The sequence below is a fragment of the Tachyglossus aculeatus genome, chromosome 2, assembly GCF_015852505.1.
Source record: "Tachyglossus aculeatus isolate mTacAcu1 chromosome 2, mTacAcu1.pri, whole genome shotgun sequence".
In the NCBI taxonomy this organism is placed as follows: Eukaryota; Metazoa; Chordata; class Mammalia; order Monotremata; family Tachyglossidae; genus Tachyglossus; species Tachyglossus aculeatus.
In genome coordinates, this window is record NC_052067.1 from 88,061,667 (window position 1) to 88,082,152 (window position 20,486).

General features: G+C 42.4%; 1 protein-coding gene across 1 annotated transcript in view; it reads left to right on the top strand.

Annotated features, from left to right (window-relative positions):
* The window catches only part of ARHGAP18 (Rho GTPase activating protein 18), a 139,149-nt gene that overhangs the window by 87,982 nt on the left and 30,681 nt on the right, over positions 1-20,486 (top strand). The window contains exons 6-8 of the mRNA XM_038741204.1: positions 3,508-3,673; positions 12,499-12,590; positions 17,535-17,612. Of these exons, the coding sequence (XP_038597132.1) occupies positions 3,508-3,673; positions 12,499-12,590; positions 17,535-17,612 (336 nt within the window). The remainder of the gene's footprint in view (positions 1-3,507; positions 3,674-12,498; positions 12,591-17,534; positions 17,613-20,486) is intronic.

A 20,486-nucleotide genomic window follows, 5' to 3' on the forward strand; every position in this document is an offset into this window, starting at 1 on the left:
TGGGTAGGTGGGTTTTAAGAGGGCTTTGAATATAGGGAGAAATGTGTGGTCTGTTCAATATTATTGAATGTGGGAAGGGAGGGAGGGAATTTTAAGGTGAGGCGTGAATGAGGGGAGGAGGCAGAGGGATGAAAGGCAGAGGTACAACTGGAAGGAAAATTGAGGAGGAGCCAAGAAGAGTGCAGATTGGTTAAGTGGGGCCAGATGGTAGAGAGTCTTCAAGTGAATTGTGACAAGTTTATTCTGATGCAGGAGGACATAGAAAGCCAAGGAAGGTTTTGAGGAGAGGACAGTTGTGGGCAGAACAATGATTCAGGAAGATGATCTATGCAGTAGACTGTAGTAGATTGGAAGGACAGAGCCCAGAGGCAGGAAAAGTGCGGAATGTGAGGAAATGGGCTTTATATTATATTGAGAGTTTCATTGTTCATAGGAAATAATCTTTTTATATATCACAAGAAGATTCTGGGTCTGATTTTATGGTTTTGTTGGGGGTAGTTCTATGTGACCTGGTGTAGCTCAGCTAGGAGGGTGCATTAGGGTCCCTGGGAAGTACTTGAAACATTGTAGAAGACAGAGCGTTTTTAGAAGGCAACAGATTCTGGGATTCATCCAGTCTCTCATTAAGAAGTATCACTAAAGAAGCAGGTGATGAAAGTGCCTTGCTCAGGGCTTCGTAGCTTTGTGGCACAATAGGAGGTCTTTTCTCTTTTCACCTGTTCCATCTGCTACTGTTCAATGCTGCAACAGGATGGATCAACTCCAATGATTATTTGTGTGTGTGTATGTGTGTGTGGTTGTCTTTAGGGTGTGGAGGAGAAAGGATGGTGGAAAGGATTGGATGCAGTGGGGTGAGGGAAGGATGTTGCTTTAAATTCAGTTTCTAAAATTGGTTGAAATCCTGGAATTAGGTATCAGGTGCATTAACTGAAGGTGAGATTGAGAACCTTGTCTCCAAACAATTGAATAAGGAACTAAATGTTCACTTTTGTTACCTAAATCCTAGTTCATGGGGCTGAAAAGCACTTTTAATACCGCCTTTTCAGGGAAAGAGTCTTTGACTACTTTTAAACTCCCTTAAATTTTGGAACATCTCTGCAAAAGGGGAACAAGGCAGATTTTTCTCTTTTTAAAATCGTAAACATTCAGGTCAAATGATCATGCCAGTTTTCCTGCATGAGTCGTGTACCAGAGATACAAGTGAGAATTGCCGATGGATGGAAATTATTGGTTAATCCTTAGAGTCAAACCAAAGCATTCTTAAGCAAAGAATCTTTAAATTCCATCTTTTAAAACAAGCTCATTGTTCAAAAAGGGAATGCATCCTCTGTTGTATATTCTCTGTTGCCTATTCTCAGAGTGAACATATCTGTCCAGTGTGAGATTAACTAAATTAAAACTTTAGGAAAATACATAAATATTTTAAGCCACTGCCATGAATTAAACATTGGAAGAGAAATCTATTCCTTTCATGGAGAACAATGGGAAATTGAAGCAGGTCAAACTGAATGCTTCAACTCATAATAGTTATGGGCTCTTCTAACATTCACCTTGGATAGGTTCACTGAAAATGCTTCAAACGACTGCCTCTTGCACTTTCCTAGTTGAAGCATTGTGAGTCTCCGATATTAAAGAGGTATGGAGGGCTCTGCTTTCTGGAAATGTTCAGGAGTCGCCTTACAGAAAGCACAGTTTAGAGCAGCTCCCCTTCCTCCCCATTCCTCACCATTTACAGAAGTGCATCAGAAATTAGCAGGTTATACAAGAAGCTAGAAATGGCAAAGCAGCTTAGGAACGGTGAAAATTTATGATCTGCGCTTGTGAAATTCCATCCTTCATGCAAACTAAGAACAGGGTTATTTACTGTCAGGCTATTGATGGTGCTGATAAGAGTGTAGCTCCTTGGTAAGTAAGCATCTCGACAAACTATTTAAAGGGGAAAATAAAATATTACAAGGAGGTGTTTAATTGTTAAAGGAGAAAACATTTATAAGCTGTTATTCCTGGGGAATAAAGAAAATAAAAGCTCTGAGTAGGTGGCAGAGTGTTGGTTTTGTGTGCCTTATGTTGGTTTTATGTGTTTACTTGGCTATAGTGGTTGTAGAATAGAAGGCACACATAGAAAACCAGTGAACATGAAACTCAGATTGAGGGAAAAGTGGTCTTGCCTTCTGCCCTTTCGATGTTCCCAGTTTCAGTCAATCAATCAATTGTATTTACTGAGTGCTTACTGTATGCAGAGCACTGCACTAAGTGCTTGGGAGAATACATGATATCAGAGCTGGCAGCATGGCAGTATGGTCTAGGGGATAAAGCACAGGCCTGGGGGTCAGAAGGACCTGAGTTCTAATCCTGGCTCCGCCACTTGTCTGCTGCATGACCTTGGGCAAGTAATTTAACTCCTCTGGGCCTCAGTTACCTCTGCTGTAAAATGGGGATTAAGACAGTGAGCCCTATGTGGGACAGGGACTGCGTCCAACCTCATTAGCTTGTATATACCCCAGCAACTAAAACAATGCTTGACACATAGTAAGCGCTTAACTAATACCATCATTATTAGGCAAATTCCCTGCCCACAACGAGCTTACAGTCTAGAGGGGAAGACAGACATTAATACAAATAACTTATATTCATTCAATCAGATTATTGAGCATTTACTGTGTGCAGAGCACTGTACAAAGTGCTTGGGAGCGTACAATACTACAATAAACAGACACATTTCCTGACCACAAAGAGCTTACAGTCTAGAGGTGGGGGAGACAGACATTTATATAAATAAATAAATTACAGATATGTCCATAAGTGCTGTGGGGCAGGAATGAGGGAAGAATAAAGGGAGCAAGTCAGGGTAATGCAGAAGGGAGTGGGAGAGAGGAAAGGGCTTAGTCAGAGAAGGCCTCTTGGAGGAGATATGCTTTCAATAAGACTTTGAAGGAGGGGGAGAGAGTAATTGTCTGATTTGAGGAGGGAGGGCATTCCAGGCCAGAGACAGGTTGTGGGCAAGGGGTCTTCGATGAGATAGACGAGATCAAGGCACAGTGAAAAGGTTAGCATTAGAAGAGTGAAGTGTGAAGGCTGAGTTGTAATAGTAGAGTAGCAAGGTGAGTTAGGAGGGAGCATGGTGATGGAGTGCTTTGAAGCCAGTGGTAAGGGATTTTTGTTTGATGTGGAGGTGGACAGGCACCCCTGGTGTTCTTTGAGGAGTGAGGGAACATATCCTGAACATTTTTTTTTTGGAAAAATGATCAGAGCAGTGGAGTGAAGCGTGGATTGAAGTGGGGGAGAGACAGGAAACTGGGAGGTTAGCAAAGGAGGCTAATGCAATAATCCAGGCGGAATAGGATGAGTGATTGTATTAATGTAGTAGCAGTTTGGATGGTGAGGAAAGGGCAGATTTTCTTGGAGAGGTGGGTTGAGAATATAACTCGTTTCCCTATGTATTGTAAGTTATCTTCTGTTTCTGGTCCTACAGGGTAATAGATATTCTAAATTATTGCTCTCTCTTAGAATTTTCGTCTGCAAAAGCACAAAACAGGTAACACTAAAATTGGTGACCTCGCAACCCAGGACATGAAGAAGGTCTGCTACTTATCATTGATTGAGTTGACAGCTCTTTATGAAGTACTTGGGATTGAACTGAAGCAACAGAAAGCCATCAAGATCAAAACTAGAGGTGAGGCATCCTTGAGACAATTATTGCATTCCCCCAAGAAAAAGTGTACTCTTTGGCTTTTTCCGGCAGAGTAAACTTGGGAACCATATTATGAACTTTAGAAGTTAATAACTAGAGTCAGACATCTATTAGGGAGAGGGAAGCTTTGCCTATCATGAAGAGCCTGGAGACACAAAGGAAACGATTGCTTTAGTCCAGGTGAGAAGGCTATGAAATAATGAGACAGGAAGGTGTGCTACCATGTAAGTATTTGACTATTTGGAGAATTTGGCTCTAACGAGCAAGCAAAAGGAGTAGGTGTTTGTGTTACTGAATCATTTCTAGAAACAGATCAGGGAAATTTTCATTCTAGCCATCAATAGGCTGATCTTCAAAATGTGTTTTTTGCATGACCAGCTGTTGGACCGGATGATGCAAACATTGTTTGCCTTTACTATGGTTGTTTTTACATGTTGACTTTTCCCTATCATTTCCCCCATTTGGTCTGTCCTCATCACCTCTTAGAATGGATGTCTATTATGGTTTGGCAACAGCATCTAAACTAATGTCCATAAATTATTCCCTGCACTTAATAGTCATGCACATTGTGAACACTTAATGTTAATACTGATTAATAGTAGGAGCCTACAATCCAGTATATTTCATTGTTTCATTTATTAAGTGTTTACTACCTTGCTAAACACTGTGCTAAATGCTAAATTGATATAGGTTATCAGTCCACTTGATTGTAAACAGGGATTGTGTCCAACAGCTCTTTACTGTTCTGCATATAGTTTGCGCTCAGTAAATACTTTTGATTGAGATAATATACAGACCTATTCCACATAGGGCCACAGTTTGGATTTAAGGAGAGCTGGTATCATATCCCCATTTTCCAGATTAGAAAACTGAGGCTCAATCAATCAATTGTATTTATTGAGTACCTACTGTATGCAGAGCACTGTACCATTCATTCAATCGTATTTATTGAGCGCTTACTGTGTGCAGAGCACTGTACTAGGCGCTTGGGAAGTACAAGTTGTACTAAGTGCTTGGGTGAGTACAACGGAGTTGGTAGACATGTTCCCTGCCCACAGGGAGCACAGACTAGATTGTAAGCTCATGGTGGCCAGGGAATGTTGTCTGTTTATTGTTGTACTCTCCCAACCACTTAGTACAGTGCTCTGAACACAGTAAGCACTCAAGAAATACAATTGAATGAGTGAAAGTGACATGCCACAGGTGACAGCAGTCGAGAGGCCGAGCTGTGATTAGCACCAGAATGGACAGCTCTGACACAGCCACCCACTGCATATTGATCATCTCTAATTTTGTAACCATCCTTTTGGTTAGGAGATTTAAACAGCCAAAAAGAACCACCCCTACAACACAATTTGAGGTCCCTCTGGTTTATATTAATATTATTTGAGTGTGCTGGCAAAAACTCTTTGCTTTATTATGGCATTACATTTGTTTATAAAGTATGAGCCCCTGGTGGGACTTGGACTTTGTCCAACCTGACTAGCTTGTGTCTACCCCGGTGCTTAGTACAGTGCCTGGCACATAGTAAGTGTTTAACAAATACCATTAAAAAAATGTGTCCTATACTCCTCCTCTCCTGATAATGCTTCTAGGACTCAAGGAAAAGATACTTTCTGAAGGTAATACCCTGATGTTCTCCTATCTGCCCACAGAACCACAACTAAACCTTATAGTGTCTCTCTGGGTAATCCCCTAGGGTACCCAGAGTGGAGGAAGGAATTGGGGAGTTACCTTGGGAAATCACCAAAAGACCATGAGGGAAAATCCCTGGCTTTGGAACCCTTGGGAAGTCTTACCTGCTGTTCAGCCTAGAAAATTCTGATGGTTTATGTGGTTATGGGGAGGGTAATTTTACCAGAACCAGTGGTTTGAAACTATGCTGTAGGAAATATTCTGGCCTCTCTGATTCCATATCTTTGTACTTAATAGGCCATTTCTGTAACTTTTCTTTAATATCCATTCTTTCGTTTTTCATTTGACTGTGGCTTTGCATTTCTGATGGCCTGAGCTAGGTGAGACCAGATTTTTGAAAATTGGAGGCATAATAGGTGTGTTACTGTTCCATGAGGTAATTTGGGGATCCAGCTGTTCCACTCAAAGTATATAGCCTTAACAGTAGGACCAACTGGCACTTGGATTGCTGCAACACTGCAGTTCATATTTTAAATTATATATTATGAATTATTTATATTAATGTCTATCTTCCTCTCTAGACTATAAGCTTGTTGTGGGTGGGAAACTTTTCTGTTGACACTGTTGTACTGTACTCTACCAAGCACTTAGTACAGACCTCTGCACATAGTAAACTATCAATTAAAAAAAGTTAATCTCCCTGCTTCCAGACTCCCCTCTCCCTCTCTCCCAACCTGTCCTACATTCTTCCTGATTAATCCCCATCTCCCCAGCCATGCGTTTACCTCTACTCTTTGACTCCCATTATTACACACCTATTTATTATTGCTTTATCTATTTATATTTATAGAAAAGCAAATCTCACTTGTAACCAGTGTTTATTCATTAATTTATAGCTACTTTTCTTCCCGTTTATACTGACTGCCCTTCAAGACCCAGGGTACATTTTATTTTTTTTCTATATGTTCCCAAGAATCTAGTACAGTTTCTATTCCCAAGTGCTTAATAAATATTGTGGTGACTATCCTTCTGATGCAATGAAAGTATGGATGTCCTACCAGCATCTCAAGTTCAATATTTCTAAAATTGAACTCATTTTCTTCTCAAATCTTTTGTCCTCTTACCTTTCTCATCACAGTTGATCATCATCCCCATCATACTCCCTGTCTTGAAAACACCCAACCTTAGCTTTATCCTTGACTCCTCCCTCTCAAATTCAACTCCCATATTCAGTCTGTTGTTAAATCTTTACAAGTGTCCCGTCACAGAATTTCCAGGACCTGCCTCTTTCTCTTCACCCTAACAGCTACCTCACTTGTCCTGGTCCTTACTGTAATTCCAGCTTGATTATTCATTCATTCATTCATTCATTCAATCATATTTATTGATCTCTTACCGTGTGCAGAGCACTGTACTAAGTGCTTGGGAAGTACAAGTTGGCAACATATAGAAATGGTCCCTACCCAACAACGGGCTCACAGTCTAGAAGGGGGAGAAACAACAACCTGGGAGTTCTCCAGAGATGCATTTGGAATTTTACGGCATTTTGGGGGGGCATTTTTAAAGCACTTACTATGCGTGAACCACTGTTCTAAGTGCTGGGGTGGGTGCAAGTTAATTAGGTCAGACCCAATCCCCGTCCTTCCTAGGGCTCACAGTACACATAGGAGGACAGGCACCCCATTTTATAGTTGAGGAAACTGAGGCCCAGATAATTCACTAATTCATTCAATCATATTTATTGAGGCTTTACTCTGTGCATAGCACTGTACTAAACACTTGGGAGAGGACAGTATAACAATGAACAGACAGATACATTCCCTGCCCACAACAAGTTCCCGGTGTAGAGGGGGAGACAGACATTAATATAAAAGTGAATAGACTTGCTCAAGGTCACCCAGCAGGCAACTGGCCGAGCTGGGACTAGAACTCAGGAGTCCTTCTGACTCCCGGGTTCGTGCTTGCTCCACTAAGCCACACTGCATCTCCATTTGGGTATGCATCTTGCTAGTCTACCCAGACAATTGCCCTAGGTGCCCCGTTGCCTCACAAAGAATAAGGATTGGTGCCTTGTCTCCTTGAGAGCCAGTGGTACAAAGTATAAGCTACTGAGGCAGGGGTTCTGTGTCTTACTTTTACTGTATGCTCCCAAGTGCCCAGTATATCATCCTACCTGCTCACAGAGCAGGAGTCCAATATATACCAGTGAATGAAAGCCATAACAATTATAATAATAATGGTATTTAAGTACTTTGTGCCAGGCACTGTACTGAGCGCTTGGGTAGCCTGTCCCACACGGGGCTCACCATCCTCATCCCCATTTCCCAGAAGAGGGAACTGAGGCTCAGAAAAGTGACTTGCCCAAGGTCACAAGGTAGACAAGCCATGGTGCTTGGATTATAATAATAATAATGATGATGGCATTTGTTAAGCGCTTACTATGTGCAGAGCACTGTTCTAAGCGCCGGGGAGGATACAAGGTGATCAGGTTGTTGTCCCACGGGGGGCTCACAGTCTTGATCCCCATTTCACAGATGAGGGAACTGAGGCCCAGAGAAGTTCAGTGACCCTCTCAAGGTCACACAGCTGGCTAATGGTGGAGCCGGGATTAGAACCCATGAACTCTGACTCCTAAGCCCGCTCTCTCTCCACTGAGCCATTCTGCTTCTCAGGGTTAGAACTGACTCCTAGGCCCATGCTCTACCCAGTAGGCCCAGCTGGTTCTCTGCCTTATTTATACTTAAATTAATGTCTGTCTCCCCCTCTAGACTGTAAGCTCATTGTGGGTGGGGAATGTATTTGTATTATGGACTGTCCCAAGCACTTAGGACAGTGCTGTGCACATAGTAAGGGCTCAAATACTGACCTTAAAGTTAGTGTCTAAAAGTTAAAAATAAAATGAAGTATGTGCACAGGTGTGATCAGACCTGAGGACCGATGAGGTGGCTCCCCTGTGCAGTAAGCCTAATGAATCAGCCTCCAAATGACTCAGTACCTGTGATCTCTCCCCATCCAGTCCATATTCCACTCTACTGATCACCACTCCACATTTCAAAGGCCTGTAATAATTGTCCATTCCCTCCTGCGTATCAAATAGAAATACCTGACCACTGACTTTTAGAGTATTTGATAGATAATGGGCATGTGAGTCAGAATGCCCTGGGTTCTAATCCCAACTCTACCACTTGTCTGCTGTGTGACCTTGGGAAAATCATTTCATTTCTCTGTGCCTCAGTTATCTCATCTGTAAAATGGAGATTGAGAATGTGAGCCCCATGTGGGACATGGACTATGTACGACCTGACTAGCTTGTATCCACCCTAGCACTTAGTACAGTGCTTGGCACACCATAAATCCATAAATAAATATCACAATTATTATTATTATTAGCAGAAAGACCACAGGCCTGGGATTCAGAGAAGCACCGTGGCTCAGTGGAAAGATCCCGGGCTTTGGAGTCATAGGTCAGGGGTTCAAATCCCAGCTCCGTCAACTGTCAGCTGTGTGACTTTGGGCAAGTCACTTCACTTCTCTGGGCCCTAGTTACCTCATCTGTAAAATGGGGACTAAGACTGTGAGTCCCCCGTGGAACAACCTGATCAACTTGTAACCTCCCTGGTGCTTAGAACAGTGCTTTGCACATAGTAAGTGCTTAATGAATGCCATTACAAATTCAGAGGCCTTGGGTTTCAGAGGCCCCGCTTCTAATCCCTTACTCTGACAGTTACTTGCTGTGTGATCTTGGGCCAGGCACATCACTTCTCTGTGTCTCAGTTACCTCATCCATAAAATGGCAATTAAGACTGTGAGCCCCATGTGAAACCTGATTACTTTATATCTATGTTAGTGCATGATACAATAATACAGTGCCTGGCCCATAGTAAGTGCTTAACAAATACCATAAAAAAGTGAGTAAAAGTGTCCATGTTGATAGTCATGAAGTGTGTGATCGGTAACCTGGAACACATCCAGGGCCCCCTTTAGCACAAGATATAGGGACTGGATCTCAGTGAGCTTCTGCTCATATAAGAAATTAATTAGTCATCAACTTCTTTTCGTGGCCAATTTTCCTTCCTCCTCCTATTTGGAAATTATTTAAGCATTTGTCTCCTTTGCTAATTATAACCGTCTGAGGTCAGAGATTGTGTCTACTAACTCGGTTGTACACCCCCAAGTGCCAAGGACAATGTTCTAATAATAATAAAAGTAATAATAATTATGGTATTTTAAGTGCTTACTATGTGCAATGTTCTAAGCTCTGGGGTAGATACAAGATATTCGGTTTGGATACAGTCCCTGTCCTATATAGTGATCACAGTCTTAATCCCCATTTTACAGATGAGGGAACTGAGATACGGAGAAGCTAAGTGACTTGCCCAAGGTCACACAGCAGACAAGTGGTGGAGCAGGAATTAGAACCCATGACCACCTGACTCCCAAGCCCGTGCTCTATTCACTATGCCACACTGCTACTCTATGTACTGCACATAGGAGGCATTCACAAAATAATTGATTCTGATTAGGTGTGCCTCTCCCTGGCTTTGATTCACATCAAATCCCAACTCCTGACATTTGTCTCCAAGGTGGTCCATCAACTCTCTTTATGACCTCCTCCTTCCTGCCATAACTAACTTGTCTCATTGCTTTCTCCTGCTTGGTGTCATTGCACAGGCCATTCCTTCCTTCCCTTGTTCCTAAATATGTATTTTCTCCTGCTCCCAATCTCCTCTCCATGCTCTCCCACACACACTAAAAGCCCACATCCTCCTTAAAGCTTTCATTCATTCATTCAATCATATTTATTGAGCACTTACTGTGTGCAGAGCACTGTTCTAAGTGCTTGGGAAGTACAAGTCGGCAACATATAGAGACGGTCCCTACCCAACCACGGACTCACAGTCTAGAAGAGGGAGATGGACAACAAAACAAAACATGTAGACAGGTGTCAAAATCATCAGAACAAATAGAATTAAAGCTATATGCACATCATTAACAAAAGAAATAGAATAGTAAATGTGTACAAGTAAAATCAATAGAGTAATAAATCTGTAGAAATATATACAAGTGCTATGGGGAGGGGAAGGAGGTAGGGTGGGGGAGATGGGGAGGAGGAGAGGAAAAAAGGGGGCTCAGTCTGGGAAGGCCTCCTGGAGGAAGTGAGCTCTCAGTAGGGCTTTGAAGGGAGGAAGAGAGCTAGCTTGGCAGATATGTGGAGGGAGGGCATTCCAAGCCAGGGGAAGGACGTGGGCCGGTGGTCGATGGCGGGACAGGCGAGACCAAGGCGCGGTGAGGAGGTTAGCGGCAGAGGAGCGGAGAGTGAGAGCTGGGCTGTAGAAGGAGAGAAGGGGGGGTGAGGTGATGGAGAGCCTTGAAGCCGAGATCCATCCCAACCTTGATCCTACCATTCACTTTATCTCCATCTTGGTCCTTAATACACCAACCTCTGTCACTAAAGCTTTGTCTTAGTTTTTATTTGTTATCTATCACCCCAATCAACTGTATGTTCCTTGTTGGTGAGGCTAGTGGCTTTCTATTTTTTTCCCATTGACTCCCATTTAAATTTCCCTTTGACTTGAAAACATTCACTCAGCTTATTCCCTCCTACCTTACCTTGCTGATTCTAAGGTAAGTGCTGATTCTAAGATAAGTGCTGATTCTAAGTGCTCTATCCACTAAGTGTGGCTTAGTGGATTGAGCATGGGCCTGCAAATCAGAAGGACCCGGGTTCTAATCCTGTCTCCACCACATGTTTGCTGGGTGACCTTGGGCAAGTAACTTAACTTCTCTGGGCCCCAGTTACCTCATCTGTAAAATGGATATTGAGTGTGAGCCCTATGTGTGAGAGGGACTTTGTCCAACCTGATTAACTTGTATCTACCCCAGTGCTTAGAACAGTGCTTAGCCCATGGTAAGTGCTTAACAAGTACTATAATCATATTATTATTACTGATTTCTTACTATAACCCTACCCCCATGCTTAGTTCCTTTAATGCCAATCTGCTCACTGAACCTTGGTATCATCTATCTCGCGGCCAACCCCTCTGACCTGTAACTATCTTGCCCTTCAAATATTGCAAACCACCGTGCTCCCCAAAATTGCATCTCCTCCAAGAGGCCTTTTCTGACTCAGCCCTCATTTCCCCTACTCCCTCTCCCTTCTGCATTGCCTTTGCCCTTGGATTTGTATCCTTTATTCACCCCAACCTCAGTCCCACAGCACTGAAGTAGATATCCATAATTTATTTTACTGTCTGTCTGTCTCCCGCTCTAGACTGCAAGCTTCTTGTGAGCGGGGAACATGCTACCAACTCTATTCGATGTTACTTTCCTAAGCATTTACTTAGCTCTCTGCGTACAATAAGTACTCACTGATGGATTGACTGATTTATCTCCTCAGCTCCTCCAAGTCCTTAGCCCAGTGCATATAGTAGACAGCCTCTCAGTTCTGATGAAGGCAGTGATAATGATGATAATTTCTTAGAATGTGAGCCTAATTGGGGCCCGGGATCTGGTCTAATTCTCATCTTTGTTCTCCCTTCTATTTAGGCTGTAAGCCCCATGTGGGACAGGGGTTGTGTCCAATCTGATTAACTCATATCTACCTCAGCACCTAGAACAATTTTTAACATATAGTAAGTGTATAACAAATAGCATAATAATGATGTACAAAGCAGCAATTTAACAGTGATTCTTTCTTTTCAAAGCCATGATTGGTAGAAAGGAGAATTTGAAGAAAATGCAAGTTTCAATTTTCTTCAGATTTATGTGTCTCACTAAAGTTATGCAGTATGTTACTCTAAAACTCCCAAAGAATGATGCATTTATACCCATTCTATAGCTGATTTCTAAAAATTCCCTAGATTGTTCAGGGCTTCCCTCGATCCTGCCTTTATATAATTTGCTTCACTCTTAAATGTTGGCTACTGGCTTTGCTGAAATAGTGGCTCCCTCTTCTATGGGAGAAGGCACAAATGGATCTTTGCTTTTGGACAGCATATTTTTTGTTTGACTAAAGTTCATAGCCTGATTGATTCAACTATGCTGAATAAGAGGTCATTGGTGGGTAAATGTGCTATGGAAGACCATCTCTTTGAAAGCATTTCTTTACCCCACTATTTCATATGTTTAAACAGATGTAGAGAACAGTGATGTTTTTCTCTGGCTTTGTGCAGACGCCGGCCTTTTTGGCATTCCACTGTCAATATTGCTGGAACAGGATCAGAAGAAAGTCCCAGGCACAAGGATACCGCTGATCTTTCAGAAAGTGAGTAGGCTGGAGTAAGTTAGCTTGTTAGAGACACTTGATTTTTGAGAAAATAATGCCCTTCACACTCTTGGCTTTTAGAATATAGTTTGGCAGATCTTTTTTGATGTTCTTATATATTCATGCATCCAGGGTTCAAATGGGCTGCAAAGTATTATTTCAGCTTTTATTTGTGGCAAAGCTCTGTAAATGATCAGTTCAGTAACTATGATTACCTGACTTTATTCAAGCTGCATTATGGAGATCACACAATGAAAAAGTAATTTGGAACGTATTTTCAAAGATCTTTTACTTCTTTGGACTTTTTTTCCACAAAAGGTGTATTTTTTGAATCCTTCAAGTATGACCAGTTTATTCAGCCTGCCTCTTTTCAAAAGTAGAGAAGAGCTCTGATCCTAGTATAAATGCGATTAGTGGATTTTTGTCACCTGAATTTGTTATTACTTAATTAGAATCTGCAAAATGTGTCAGTGAAAATTCCATAACTTTTCTGTATGCGATTTGCTTTGAGATTTCATTTTGTGTGGCCTCCTCCCTTAGACTGAGACCCCTTTGTGGGACTGGGACTGAGTCTGATGTAATTTTATGTACCCCAGCACTTTACACAGTGCTTAATAATACAGAGTAAGTCATACCAAGTATTATTATATTTGACCAGTGCTCAATTATTCCTTGATTTGGATTTTCAAAAGGGTAGAGAAGTTGGAAAAACTTCATATTGGGACTTTATTAGGGAGATTTAGTTTGCTCACTACCTACTCTCCCTATCATCAATCAATCATATTTATTGAGTACTTACTGTGTGCAGAACACTGTACTAAGCTCTTAGGAGAGTACAGCACAATATAACAGGCACATTCCCTGCCCACAATTAGCTTACTGTCTAAAGAGATACAGATATTAATATGAATAAATTATAGATATATACATAAGTGCTGTGGGACTGGGGTAATGGTAAGTAAAGGGAACAAGTCATTGTGATGCAGAAGGGAGTGAGAAAAGAGAAATGACGGCTTAGTTAGGAAAGGCCTATTGGAGGAGATGTGCCTTCATTAAGGCTTTAAAGGTGGGGAGAGTAACTGTTGGATATGAAAAGGGAGGGCAATCCAGGCCAGAGGCAGAAATGCTCTGGGCATGTCACTCCCCTCCTCAAAAATCTCCAGTGGTTGCCTATCAACTTTTGCATGAAGCAAAAACTCCTCACTATTGGCTTCAAAGCTCTCCATCACCTTGCCCCCTCCTACCTCACCTCCCTTCTCTCCTTCTATAGCCCAGCCCGCAAACTCCACTCCTCTGCCGCTCACCTCCTCACTGTGCCTCAGTTTCTCCTGTCCCACTGTCGACCCCTGGCCCAAGTCCTATCTTTGTCATGGAATACCCTCCGTCCTCACATCTGCCAAGCTATCTCTCTTCCTCCCAGACCGAGCCCCCCTTATCTTCTGCTCCTCCTCTCCTCCCCATCACCCCTACTCCCTCCCTCCTCCCTATCCCTCCCCACAGCACTTGTGTATATCTGTACATATTTATTACTCTTTTATTAATGATGTGTACATATCTATAATTCTATTTATTTTGATGGTATTGACACCTGTCTACTTGTTCTATTTTGCTGTCTATCTCCCCTTTCTAGACTGTGAGCCCATTGTTGGGTAGGGACTGTCTCTATATGTTACCCAATTGTACCTTCCAAGTGCTTAGTACAGTGCTCTGCACACAGTAAATACAACTGAACGAATGAATGAATGGTAGCTAAGGAAGGTATCTCTGAGATAGATACAAGTTAATCAGATCATACACAGCCCCTGTCCCACATGGGGTGACAGTCCAAGCAGTTTAAAACCTCTGAGACCATGTCTCTCGATCCCAAAATAGTCCTTGTGTCTTCTGAAAGTGTTGTTGTATATGTGACTACCAAGTCTTTTGCCCCATTCCTTACTACTTTCTACACTTTCTTTGTGTAGGCATCTTTCTCATTCCTTTTTTGTAGGTGGTAAGACATTGCTTTTCTGTCTTAACCACTGGTATCTGAGCAGTGCCAATCAGAGCGGCAAGGAGACAGAAAAGGTGCCAGAACATAGTTCACAAATAAAATATGCATGTTTTTCTTTTGTTTCAGCCGTTACACACGTGGAAGCAGTCTCACTGCTGGAACTATCATCCTCAAATCAAAGGACACTACAATCATGACTAGAGTCTGATAAAAATGAATTGGAAGCTGCTTTATTTCATGTAACAATTATGGCATTTGTTAAGTCCTTGGGCCCTGTACTAAGCAGTGGGGTCGATACAAGGAGATTGGGTTGATCACAGTTCCTGTCCCACATGGGACTCATAATCTCAATCCCCATTTTACAGATGAGGAAACTGAGGCCCAGAAAAATGAAGTGACTTGCCCAAGGTCACACAACAGATTAGTGTGATAAGTGTAAACCTGCCGGTCTCACCTCCACAACATTGCCAAGATCCACCCCTTCCTCTCCATCCAAACTGCTACCTTGCTGGTTCAAACTCTTATCCTATCCCGACTGGATTACTGCATCAGCCTCCTTTCTGGTCTCCCATGCTCCTGTCTCTCCCCACTTCAGTCCTATACTTCACTCTGCTCCCTGGATTATCTTTGTACAGAAATGCTCTGGGCATGTTATTCCCCTCCTCAAAAATATCCAGTGGCTACCTGTCAACCTACGAATCAAGCAAAAACTCCTCACTCTTGGCTTCAAGGCTTTCCATCACCTTGTACCCTCCTACCTCACTTCCCTTCTCTCCTTCTCCAGCCCAGCCCGCACCCTCTGTTCCTCTGCTGCTAACCTCCTCACTGGGCCTCATTCTTGCCTGTCCCACCATCGACCCCCAGCCCACGTCCTTCCCCGGCTTGGAATGCCCTCCCTCCACACACCCGTCATCCTAGCTCTCTTCCTCCCTTCGAAGCCCTACTGAGAGCTTACCTCCTCCAGGAGGCCTTCCCAGACTGAGCCCCCTTTTGCCTTTGCTCCTCCCCATTCCCCCCACCCTACCTCCTTTCCCTCCCCACAGCACTTGTCTGTATTTGTACAGATTTATTACTCTATTTTACTTGTACATATTTACTATTCTATTTATTTGGTTAGTGATCATCAATCGTATTTATTGAGCGCTTACTGTGTGCAGAGCACTGTACTAAGCACTTGGGAAGTACAAGTTGGCAACATAGAGAGACAGTCCCTACCCAACAGTGGGCTCACAGTCTAAAAGGGGGAGACAGAGAAAAAGGGGGAGACAGAGAAAAAGGGGGAGACAGAGATGATGACAGTGATGTGTGTATGTAGCTATAATTCTATTTGTTCTGACTATTTTGACACCTTTCTACATGTTTTGTTGTCTGTCTCCCCCTTCTAGACTGTGAGCAAGTAGTTGGGTAGGTCCTGTCTCTATGTGTTGCTGACTTGTACTTCCCAAGTACTTAGTACAGTGCTTTGCACACAGTAAGCGCTCAATAAATACGATTGAATGAATGAATGAATGAAAGTGGTGGATCTAGGGTTAGAACTCATGACCTTCTGACTCCCAAGCCTGTGTTCTATCCACTATGCCATGCTGCTTCCCATGTACAAACTTGGGGATGTGCTCCTTATTTGGTCAAGTAGATTCAGTATTTTGTTATAAAGCAGTGCGGCCTAGCGAAAACAGCACAGGCCTAGTAGAGGATCTGGGTTCTAAACCTGGTTCTGCCAGTTACTTGCTATGTAAACTTTGGCAAATCACTTAACATCTCTGTGACTCAATTCTCCTCTTCTACCTCTTATTTAAACTGTGAGTCCCATATGGGACATGGACTGGGTCCAACCTACTTATCTTGCCCTGAGCTTAGAACAGTGTTTGACATATAGTAAGTGCTTAACAAATCCCATTAAAAATAACCTCTAATGTTTCCTATCTTTTCCAGCATTCTTCCCCTTTTCCACCACCACCTCCCACTGCCATCTCTGTCTATGTTTGGTCTTTCTTTTTTATGCTGAATGGAGTTCCTTAAGTAGCGGGTATTTTTGTACATTGTCGGAACTACTTAAAGATGTGTCGTTCTGTATATATATGATAATGCTTCATTTTGGGGTGTGAAGATGAAAATGTATCTTTTAGCAAAGGATGGACATGAGTGTTTTGTTCCTGGGAATACTGAGCATACCCAATGGTGCCGCAAGTCTTGGTCTTTCTGTTCCTTGTGAGTAGGAGGAACTTGGAGAGGGTTTATGTTTGCAAACAGAATGGCTTCTGAGAAAATGCACACATAATTATTTCTCCTTTGTAAAAAAAACAATATATACAGGAGAGAAATTCATAGAGCTAAAAGTTATATTTGGTTATATAGTATAGACTCTGAGCTGGAGGACATACAATGATTTTAAGAGCTTTATAACTAACTTTTAAGCCTATTGTTCGTGAATTGTTGGAAATACCTCCTTTCATGACAAGCAGCAGAGAACCTTGGTTCTAATCCTGGCTCCGTCACTTGCCTGCTGAGTGGACTTTGACAAGTCATTTAACGTCTCTGTGCTTCAGTTGCCTCACCTGCAAAATTGGGATTCAGTAGCTGTTCTCCTCCTACTTAGACTGTGAGCTCTATGGGGGACCCAATTATCTTGTATCAACTCCAGTACTTAGTACAGTGCTTGGCAAATAACATTTAAAAAATACCACAATTATTATCAGTCTTGTTACTATTCATATATTTTTGGAACTAGTAAAAGGGAACAATATTTCTTGTCCTTGCTAAAAGTGCCCTATGAATCAACTTTATTTTAAAATTATTAGGAATCTTCCTTTAAAGAGTTATCCTACCAGAAATGTACAGTTGGCACAGTTTCAATTTCAAGGCATTTGCAAGCAAACTTGATATTTATTTTCAAATCTTCACTATTGAGAATATTACTATGAGCACCTTAAACCATTTTTTTTATTCATTTGCAGCTGATTTCCCGGATTGAAGAAGGAGGGTTGGAAACTGAAGGTCTTCTACGAATACCTGGAGTTGCAGCAAGAATAAAGGTAATGATCCAGAAGGACTCAGAAATATTTTACAATTTCCTTCCAACACGGCTATTGAGATGGACATGAACACCTTGATTTCTATCAGATGCCAAAAGTTAGTTGTTGTTTTTTTGGTTCTGCTTCCAGAGAGCTTTACCTGTTCAAAATCAGAATTATATCATTGATTTACCCAGGGGATTGGGTAGAGCAAAGAAGTTGGAATTGGTAATGATTATTATGCATGTGCCTCCCTTAGAGGTGAATGAATGTTACCTTTACAACAGAGGCAAAACAGAGCATCTAATTAAACCAAATAAAACTCAACAAGGTAAAACACAGCCAAAATGAAGGCTTCTCCACCAAGAGGTTATCTACATGGCAACAGTCTTGATTAAATGGCATTTCCAAGTCATACGGGGAGGGAATCATTCATCTGACTTTTGGAATTGAGACTCAAAGTTCAAGCTCTCATATTGCTTGTCTCCCTAAGGAGTATCTTTGAAAATTACATTGAATTCCTTTCCAACTTCCTTCTACCACCCTTCATATCTGTTGGTGGACAGCACACATTTCTCTCTGCACTTGTGAAGTTTTCCAGTAAACACAGATCACCATGAAAATGAAACCCATCTGGAATAGGAAAGAGGCAGACTGTGTCCAATTTCTTTTAGGTTCACACTGAATTTCCCTGAAGCCTTGGACACGGGAACCACTGTTTCCTTTCATGGTGGAATTTTTCATTTCATTTCTTCCGTAGTGCTAGTGATTAGCACATAGTGGGTGATTGAGAAATACCATAATAATCATCAGAATAATAATAATTGTGGTATTTGGTGCTTACTATGTGTCAAGCACTGTTCTAAGCAGTCAGGTAGATAGAAGATGATCAGATCCCGCAATGGAACTCACAGTAAAAGTAGAAGGGAGAACGGGTATTGAATCTCTATTTTGCAGATGAGGGAACTGAGGCATGCAGAAGTTTAGCGACTTGCCCAAGGTCACACAGCAGAGAAGTGGCAGAGCCAGAATCAGAACCCAGGTTCTCGGATTCCGAGGCTGGGCTCTTTCCACTAGACCACACTGCTTCATGTGAAGGGAGGTATTTCTAACAATGTACAAACAGTAGACTTAAAAGTTAGTTCAAAAGCTTCTCTAAGTTCATGGCATGTCCTCCAACTCAAAGAGCCTGTACAACACAACCAAATGGAACTTTTTGCTCTATGAATTTATTTCTAATTTATATTTTTAACAAAGGGGACAAAATTATATTTACATTTTCTCAGAAGATATTCTGTTTGCAAACACAACATGCTTTTCTTTGTGATGAATAGACCGAGAGGTATGTTCCTGGCATGAATCCTAGAGCTGGAAGCCATCATCTAGTTCAGCTCCCTGACTACGTGAGGCTGAAAAACAAAAACTATGCAAGACTAAAGGGTGTCCGTTGTCATGAGAAGCAGCGTGGCTCAGTGGAAAGAGCCCGGGCTTGGGAGTCAGAGGTCGTGAGTTCTAATCCTGGCTCCGCCACTTGTATGCTGTGTGACTTTGGGCAAGTCACTTAACTTCTCTGCGCCTCAGTTCCCTCATCTGTAAAATGGGGATTAAGACTGTGAGCCTCACATGGGACAACATGATCACCTTGTATCCCCCCAAGTGCTTAGAACAGTGCTTTGCATATAGTAATGCTTAACAAATACCATTATTATTATTACTATTGTTATTATTATTATTATTATTATTATTACGTGACTTCAAGAGCAGAAACAGGGTAACTGCATTTTGTAACCCATTCCAGTGACTTCTCAACCTAATTATCATTCCTTTATTCAAACTCAATCTCTCTTTTATCTTCATTTCTTCTCCTTCACCACTACCACAATCACTACCTTTCATCATTACCCATTCATTGAGCACCTAGTGAGTGACTTTGAGGCCTCTGTCCTTATCAGACTTCAAAATCTAATGGGGAAGACTAGGAGACACAAATTCCCTAATAATACTCTAGATATAAGAGGAAGCAAATAGAAAGTTGTACAAACAAACCTGCAAACAATTAAACAAGTGAACAGCAAAGAAACAGGTCCATACATGAGTGTCTACATGGCATTACCAGAAAGTCAAGGTTAAGATCATTCCTCAGGGGATACAGGGAACAACTGATGAGTGTCCACATTTGAAAAATCTTTCTTGGAGGGCTATCCTTCTCACCCCCCAATGTCGCTTTCGCACTATCCCTCCTCCCCCTTCCCTTTCCTTCCCTTCCTTTGAAGCCCACATTATTCGCCTCTACCACCCCCTCCAGATTCTTGTAGCCGTCATCTACCACCCTCCGGGCCCCACTTCCAACTTCTTTAACGACTTTGACCCCTTCCTCACATTCCTTCTCTCCTTCTCCATGCCCACTCTGATCCTCGGAGACTTCAATATCCACATGGATATCCCTAACGACTCCTCTGCCGCCCGCCTTCTATCTCTCCTTGACGCTGCCAACCTCTTCCTCCACCCCACCTCACCCACTCACCAACTTGGTCATACCCTCGACCTCATCATCTCCTACCGCTGCACTGTGTCCACCCTCACCAACTCTGTGATCCCTCTCTCTGATCATAATCTTCTCACCTGCCTCCTCACTCACACTCCTTTCCCCTGTAAATCCGTATTACTCCCTCACAGAGATCTCCGCTCTCTGGACCCCACCCATCTTTCGGAGCGCCTCACACCCCACCTCGCCGCCCTCTCCTCTCTACCCAGTCTTGATGATCAGATCACTGCTCTCACCTCTACCCTTTCTACTCAGCTAGACTCGCTCACTCCCCTTTCCCTTCGCCGCTCTCGCACCACTAACCCACAGCCCTGGATCACTGCCACTGTCCGCCTCCTTCGCTCTTATGC